Source organism: Protobothrops mucrosquamatus, unplaced genomic scaffold (genome assembly GCF_001527695.2).
Source record: "Protobothrops mucrosquamatus isolate PMUCROS unplaced genomic scaffold, P.Mucros_1.0 scaffold355, whole genome shotgun sequence".
NCBI lineage: Eukaryota > Metazoa > Chordata > Lepidosauria > Squamata > Viperidae > Protobothrops > Protobothrops mucrosquamatus.
Window position 1 is genome coordinate 245,009 of NW_015386690.1, and position 7,375 is coordinate 252,383.

The following is a 7,375-nucleotide window of genomic DNA, read 5'->3' on the forward strand; positions in this document are numbered from 1 at the left end:
GGGGGGGGGGGGGGGGGGGGGAAGAGAAGGGGGTGTCTGTTGCTCTCTCCTGACATAGACAGAAAAATAATGACATCAAAAATATAGGAGGATTACATGGAAAAATACATTTTTTTTTCAACTTCACAATTCTGCAGTATCAGAAGCTACCATTGTAGTTTTCCTGCAACATTTCAGCAAGAACCTTCGGACCAGGTGCGGAACTAGTTCACCCCCCTGTGGTGCACCCTGAATAAGTGCATGAGTGCAAACTACACAATCTAGCACTTTTTTAGCAGCCAAACTACAGTACTATGTAACAATATTAATATTAATATTAATAATAATAATAATAAAGTTGGAAGGGACCTTGGAGGTCATCGAGTCCAACCTCCTGCTCAGGCAGGAACCCTACACCATTTCAGACAAATGGCTGTCCAGTCTCTTCTTAAAAACTTCCAGTGTTGGAGCATTCACGGCTTCTGGAGGCAGGTTGTTCCACTGGTTAATTGTTCTAACTGTCAGGAAGTTTCTCCTTAGTTCTAGGTTGCTTCTCTCATTGCTTAGTTTCCACCCGTTGCTTCTTGTCCTGCCTTCAGGCGCCTTGGAGAATAGCTTGACTCCCTCTTCTTTGTGGCAGCCCCTGAGAGATTGGAACACTGCTATCATGTCCCCCCTCGTCCTTCTCTTCGTTAAACTAGACATACCCAATTCCAGCTAATTGCCCAGCTAGCAGTTCGAAAGCATGCAAATTCAACTAGATAAATAGGTACCACTTCAGTGGGAAGATAAAGCAGCATTCCATGGGCCTTGGCATATAGCCATGCTAGCTACATAAAAATGGGAATTGTCTTCAGGCAATGCTGGCTACCTCAGCCAAGAAACAAAGATGAGCCCTAGAACTGAACACAACTGACAGGAAGAGGATGCCAGAAATAAATCCTCCCATTAGTAACAGAGGGGGCACCCCAAAATTCTTCATGAAAAGCCTCACACTATGTTGCAAGTTAATAAATGCTTTGTAATGATCCAAATTAAAAATTATAGGGGGGGAAAGGATCAAAGAGGTTGAATTTCTTTTATGCACTAGGCTGGAAGTCTCCTGGGAAGATACAGGTAGTCCTCAACCTATGGCCATAATTAATAATAATAATAAATAAATAATAATAAAGTTGGAAGGGACCTTGGAGGTCATCGAATCCAACCCCCTGCTCAGGCAGGAACCCTACACCATTTCGGACAAATGGCTGTCCAGTCTCTTCTTAAAAACTTCCAGTGTTGGAGCATTCACCGCTTCTGGAGGCAGGTTGTTCCACTGGTTGATTGTTCTAACTGTCAAGAAGTTTCTCCTTAGTTCTAAGTTGCTTCTCTCCTTGATCAGTTTCCATCCATTGCTTCTTATCTTGCCTTCAGGCGCCTTGGAGAATAGCTTGACTCCCTCTTCTTTGTGGCAGCCCCTGAGATATTGGAACACTGCTATCATGTTCCCCCTCATCCTTCTCCTTGTTAAACTAGACATACCCAATTCCAGCAACCATTCCTTATATGTTTTAGCCTCCAGTCCCCTAAGCAAGACAGTTGTTAAGTGAGTTTTGCCCCCATTTTATGACTTTTCTTGCCCCAGTTAAGTGAATCACTGCGGTTATTAAATTAATTACACAGTTGTTAAGTGACTTCCCTAAGGTCACAAAATGTGACCAAAACTGTCATAAGTACATGCCAGTTGCCAAACATCTGAATTTTGGTCATATGACCATGGGGCTGCTACAACGGTCATATGTGCAGGAAAGGGTCCTCAGTCACTTTTTTCAGTGCGATTGTAACTTTGAATGGCCACTCAGTGGGGTTGTAAGTTGAGGATTACCTGAAAATATATTTCTGCAGCTATAGATGTCCAACATATTTTAGAGAATTGCAGAGAATTGGGGCCAGGCAAGAATTCTTAACTGAACAGAAATACTTTTAATTTTGCATACACCCACCCCTCAAGAATAAAATATAACCTTAGCAGTGTGAGCTCTGGAGTTAATGTAGATAATTTTCTCCCTTTGAGTTCCATGGAAAGAGAGAAAATTTCATAGGAGAGGAAAGTTATATGGGAGGAAAACATTATTTGTTGTCCCTGCAAGATTCTTTCAAGAAGTCATAATACACAGAAGATGACAAATCTTGGAGCAATTTGATTCAAACTATACCAGGTTCACCACCATGGCGACTCAAAATAGTATCTTTTTAGCATCATGTCTGGATTCACATGGGAAATTAGAGATGTATTCCCCTGGAGATGTTATCCCAAGCTCCATAACTCTTAAATCCATGAGGTAATGGGCAGAAAAGACTCTGAAAATACTAATATGTTTTTCTTTATTGGAGTAGATAAAATGTTTCTTTGAAATCTAGTGAAACTGGAAGATTCTGTTTGTGGATCCAGAATATCCACTAAGAACTAGTAAAAAGAATTTTGTTTTTATTTTGAAATATAGCTAACAGGTGTCCCTATTACTGCTTTTCTTGTCTCAGCTTGAAATGGAGAACAATCTCTCACTATTGAGGATCTTGACTTCCTATTCCTAAGAATGCTTGGGTATGTGCATGTGGAAATACATTACTTGTGTCCTTTCTGTAGTTTAGGATACAACCACGTTTATCCAAGAAGAGAAAGGAATTTACCAAATATACATTTACAAACTGTGTTGATGCCTAGATAAGATTATATTAGATTAGATAACCTTTATTATATTTTTCCTGTGGGTACAATGGCACACATTACAAATGAAATTTAGTTGCTTCCTCTCAAAGTGTACACATACATAACACACGTTTAAAACATACTATATACAACATATGTACACCCTTACATATAAGTAACATATAAATATTAATCACTGTCCATCTTGAATACTGTACATAATGGAAGGAGGAAGCTTGAGAGTTCACAAGGTTAATACTGTATGGAACAAAGCTGTGAGTGAATCTGGATGTTCTGCTTCAGATACCACGGAGCCTCCTCCCAGAAGGTAACAAGGAAAACAAGTTGTGAAGAGGATGTGTAGTGTCCCAGAAATCTTGCAGACGTTGCTCAAGCAGCGCTTCTGTGCTATGTCCTGGATGGGAGGGAGGGAACTGCCAATGATCTTTTCAGCCATTCTCACCATTCTCTGCACCGCCTTCCTGTCTGAAGCAGTGATGCTTCCAAACTAGAGTGTGTTGCTGTGTGACAGGAAACAAACCACGAAATGACAAACCACGAAATGTGTTGATGCCTACAAACCATGAATCTTATTTGATGGGGCATTCTTTGTTGCTGTTCTTCAACATCTCAACACATTTCTTATTGGCTGAGTATCACAATTTTATATCTTACATTCATAAATGCTTATCCATTCACCCCTTTATTTTCTTTCTCTTAGCAACACATCTATCTTGCATATCCAAATGAGTTTCCACCTTCAAATGTTCTCCTAATGTTCTCCATGTCTTCCTTTTTTAATGTAGTATTTAATATATTTTAATGAATTACAGAGTAAAATACAAAATACAAAGCAAATAGTGGGATACAATGGGGAGGAAAAAGGGAAAGGAAAGAGAGAGGGAGAAGGGAAAAAGAAAAGACAAGACATTGACTTCTGACTTCCTCTGTTGCAATAGAATAAAGTGTTAACATCAAACCTGAACTTTTTATTTTTTCATAATAGTATAAACTAGCCATTTCTGTAACAACAAATCAATCTAATCAGTAAAACCCAAAATCAAAGTTTCATTTTTTTTCCACCTCAAGCACAAATTCCAGAAACGGTCTCCATGTAGAAACAAAAGTACTCATATTATTTTCTTTATGTTCTCAATGTCTTCCATCAGAATTTTTATTTTATTCGTCAATATTTTCCATCTGCAGAAGATGCAAAAACTGGAACAGTAATTCATGAAAATTATGTTTAAAAAAATGTAGCTAAAGACTGACCCAGTAAAGATTTCATATTTTCCTTTCTTATAGGGTAACATGGATTTGACCAACTGTACGAGAGTGGTAGAGTTTATCCTGGTTGGATTGCCAAGAGTTTGGGGACTCGAAGGTTTGATGCATGCTGGCATCTTTCTGCTCTACCTCCTGTGTCTGATGGGCAATGGGCTCATCATTGTGGTGGTAATTCTGGATCACCATCTCCAGAAGCCCATGTATTTCTTCCTTAGCAACCTATCTTGCATTGACATTGGACACACCACAGCCTTTATTCCTAAACTGCTGGTCAATTATGTCTCTGCAAACAATTCCATCTGCTTCTACTGCTGCATAACACAACTGTACTTCTACTTTCTCTTTGGGGTCACAGAATTTTTTATCATGACTTTGATATCCTTGGACAGGTACCTCGCTATCTGCTATCCCCTGAGGTATGGTACAATCATGACTTCTGGGGTCTGCCTTAAACTAGCAATAGGTGCCTGGTTGGGAGGTTTTTTCTCCATTCTTTATCAGATAGTGATGATAGCAGAGCTACCCTACTGTACGTCCAATGTTATCAACCATTTCTACTGTGATGTGGGACCCGTGCTGAAGATTGCAGGAGGAGATATACAAGTCATTGAAGTGCTTGGTTTTCTAGTTACGGTGGTTGTGATTATGTCCTCCTTGCTTTTCACCCTCATTTCTTACCTCTTCATCATTTCCACCATTCTCCGAATGTCTTCAACCACCAGACAGCAGAGGGCCTTTTCTACCTGTGCTTCACACCTGATTGTAGTCTGCATTTTGTACGGGTCAGTCTTTTTTGTCTATTTAAGACCTACCGTCAAGAACTCTTCCTTCAGTAGGTTGAAGTCTGTCTCCATACTGTACACCATGGTCGCCCCGGTGTTAAATCCTTTCATTTACACCATTAGGAACAATGAAGTCAAGGAGGCAGTGAGGAAACTTTTAGAAAGAAAGGCTCCAGGTCTCCCAGATCTCTTAGCATAGCCTTTGTTGACAAGTGATGGAAAATTACTATGTCATCCTATTAGAAGCATCAAGCTTCGGAGCTTCAGAATCCATTTCCAAAGCAGATATTCTTTAACAAGTCTATCTTAACAAAGATGGAGAAAAACAGTGGCTAAACTGGTAGGTTACAAATGTCTATGGAGAGTCTCAGTCATCCAAGTCATGGTTGTCCCTAAGGTGCTTTTTCAAAGAGCAATTGGACTTTCTTTGTTTTTCCTTGAAGATGTTTCACTTCTCATCCAAGAAGCTTCAGTCAGAACTGAAGAAGCTTTTTGGGTGAGAAGTGAAATGTCTTCAAAGAAAAAACAAAGAAAAACTCCAGTTGTCTTTTGAAAAAGTACCTTCAGTAGATTACCAATTTTCTTTTTTTAATGTGCAACTGTGTAATAATCACAGAATAAAAGGATTGGTGGGAACCTCCTGTGATCTATTTATTACTTAGCATATGATGAGAACACAACAAATGAGAGGTAAACATGTACACACAATCCATGTAATTATATACATAAGTTATAAGGGGGTACGGGAGTGGCTTCATAACTTGACGTCCAATTCAGCTACCCAGACAATCACCTGGTGTTACTTTATGCAGGTCATTTAAGGAACCAAAAAATGCACATTGTGGGCAATATTGCACAATACATTTTGGTGTTTGCACTTGTGATCTATTATTGTAAAGCAAAAACTAACAATTTTGTTGCATGGTCATTAGCCACCAACTTGGAGTCACAGCTTTTGAATATAGTTCATTCTTGATTAAAGATATATTTCTATATAGTCTACAAAGTTTATTTAGTATCTGGATTATCTAATCTGGCAAAGACTTGAGTCACGACCATTTTGATGAAGAAATGACAGCCTACTATTTTCAAATTATATTTTAGTGAAATAAGTTCACTAGACTCAGAGAAAACAAATCTTGTGATAAAAGAGTAGGACTTTTTTCTTATTGCCACGTGTTTGTGAGATGAGCCTAAATAGCACTGCCCTTTAGGTATTGATCAGGATTTTAGAATAACAGAATAACAGAGTTGGAAGGGACATTGGAGATCTTCTAGTCCAACCCCTTGATCAAACAGGAGACCTTATAACATTTCAGACAAATGGCTGTCCAATCTCTTCTTAAAAGCCTCCAGGAATGGAACACCCACAACTTCTGGAGGCAAGCCATTCCACTGATTAATTGTTCTCATGTCAGGAAATTTCTCCTTAGTTCTAGGCTGGCTCTCTCCTTGATTAAGTTCCATCCATTGCTTCTTATCCTGCCTTCAGGTGCTTTGGAGAATAGCTCGACTCCCTCTTATTTAGGTTATCCTCTGAGATGTTGGAATACTGCTATCATGTCATTCCTGGTCCTTCTTTTCATTAAACCTCATTAAATTCTTACAATCATCAACCATTCTTGATATGTTTTAGCCTCCAGTCTCCTAATCATTTTTGCTGCTCTTTTCTGCATTCTTTCTAGAGTTTTAACATCTTCTTTACATCGTGGTGACCAAAACTGGATGCAGTATTCCAAATGTGGTATTACCAATTATTATAAAGTGGTATTAACACTTCGTGTGATCTTGATTCTATCCCTCAGTTAATGCAGCCTAGGACTGCGTTGTTGGGGGTTTTTTGGCAGCTGCAGCACCAAAAGGACTGTGACCAGATGTGAAAAGGGAACTCATGATCTATTCAATTGTCTCCATCACTCACAGTAGCAGAGAAGCTTAATCTTCTGTTGTATTGGAGGGTTACAGAAAGAAATGGATTCTGGGTAAAACTGGGTGGATTAATTTAGTTTATACCATAAATTCAAATACGTTTCTCAGAATAGTTCCTTGAAATTGGAGAGTCATGACTGTATATCTCCATTACAAAGCTTTTGCTTGCATCTTTCTTTGCTATCACATGTTCATAAATACTCAGATCTGGTGCCTTGTTCCTTTTCTCATCTTTATATTTGAACTAGCTTCCTTAACCTGATGTCCTCCCAACAAGTTAGATAATTCCTCTTTTCATGTGAGCAAATCCTTCTTTCTTGAAAATCAGATCTGCATTCACTGATGGGAATTTTTTCCCCATTTTGGTTTATTTTATTCCCTCCTTTGCTATATATATCAAATCCTGTTTTCTGGATTATACAGATTAGGAAATAAAGCTTTCCCCAACTGTAATATCTGTACATTTGCCCAACCTATCATTTCTTTAAAGAAATTCTCTAAAATAATGTATATTTATATACTGTATTCATATCATAGGTACACATTTTTATAAAGTGCCTGTTGAATATTTCTTGCTTTTAATGTATGCAAAGAGAGATGATTACATAATTCTGATTTTATTTATTGATTCAAAGATACAACATTATGTAAGTAAAAACGTACACAGAAAATAATTTTTCTTTTTCCACTTCAGTGATGAAGATTGAGG

The 7,375-nt window shown here is 38.4% G+C and overlaps 1 protein-coding gene across 1 annotated transcript; it reads left to right on the forward strand.

Moving 5' to 3' along the window:
* The first annotated feature begins 3,979 nt into the window (after window positions 1–3,979).
* Window positions 3,980–4,936, forward strand: LOC107287145 (olfactory receptor 6X1-like). Its single transcript, XM_015815611.1, has one exon. The coding sequence runs from the start codon at window positions 3,980–3,982 to the stop codon at window positions 4,934–4,936; it is 957 nt and encodes a 318-aa protein (XP_015671097.1).
* Window positions 4,937–7,375: the final 2,439 nt, after the last annotated feature.

Coding starts and splice junctions, on each gene's coding strand:
- LOC107287145 (XM_015815611.1), top strand. CDS start 3,980: ATGGATTTGACCAACTGTACGAGAGTGGTAGAGTTTATCCTGGTTGGA.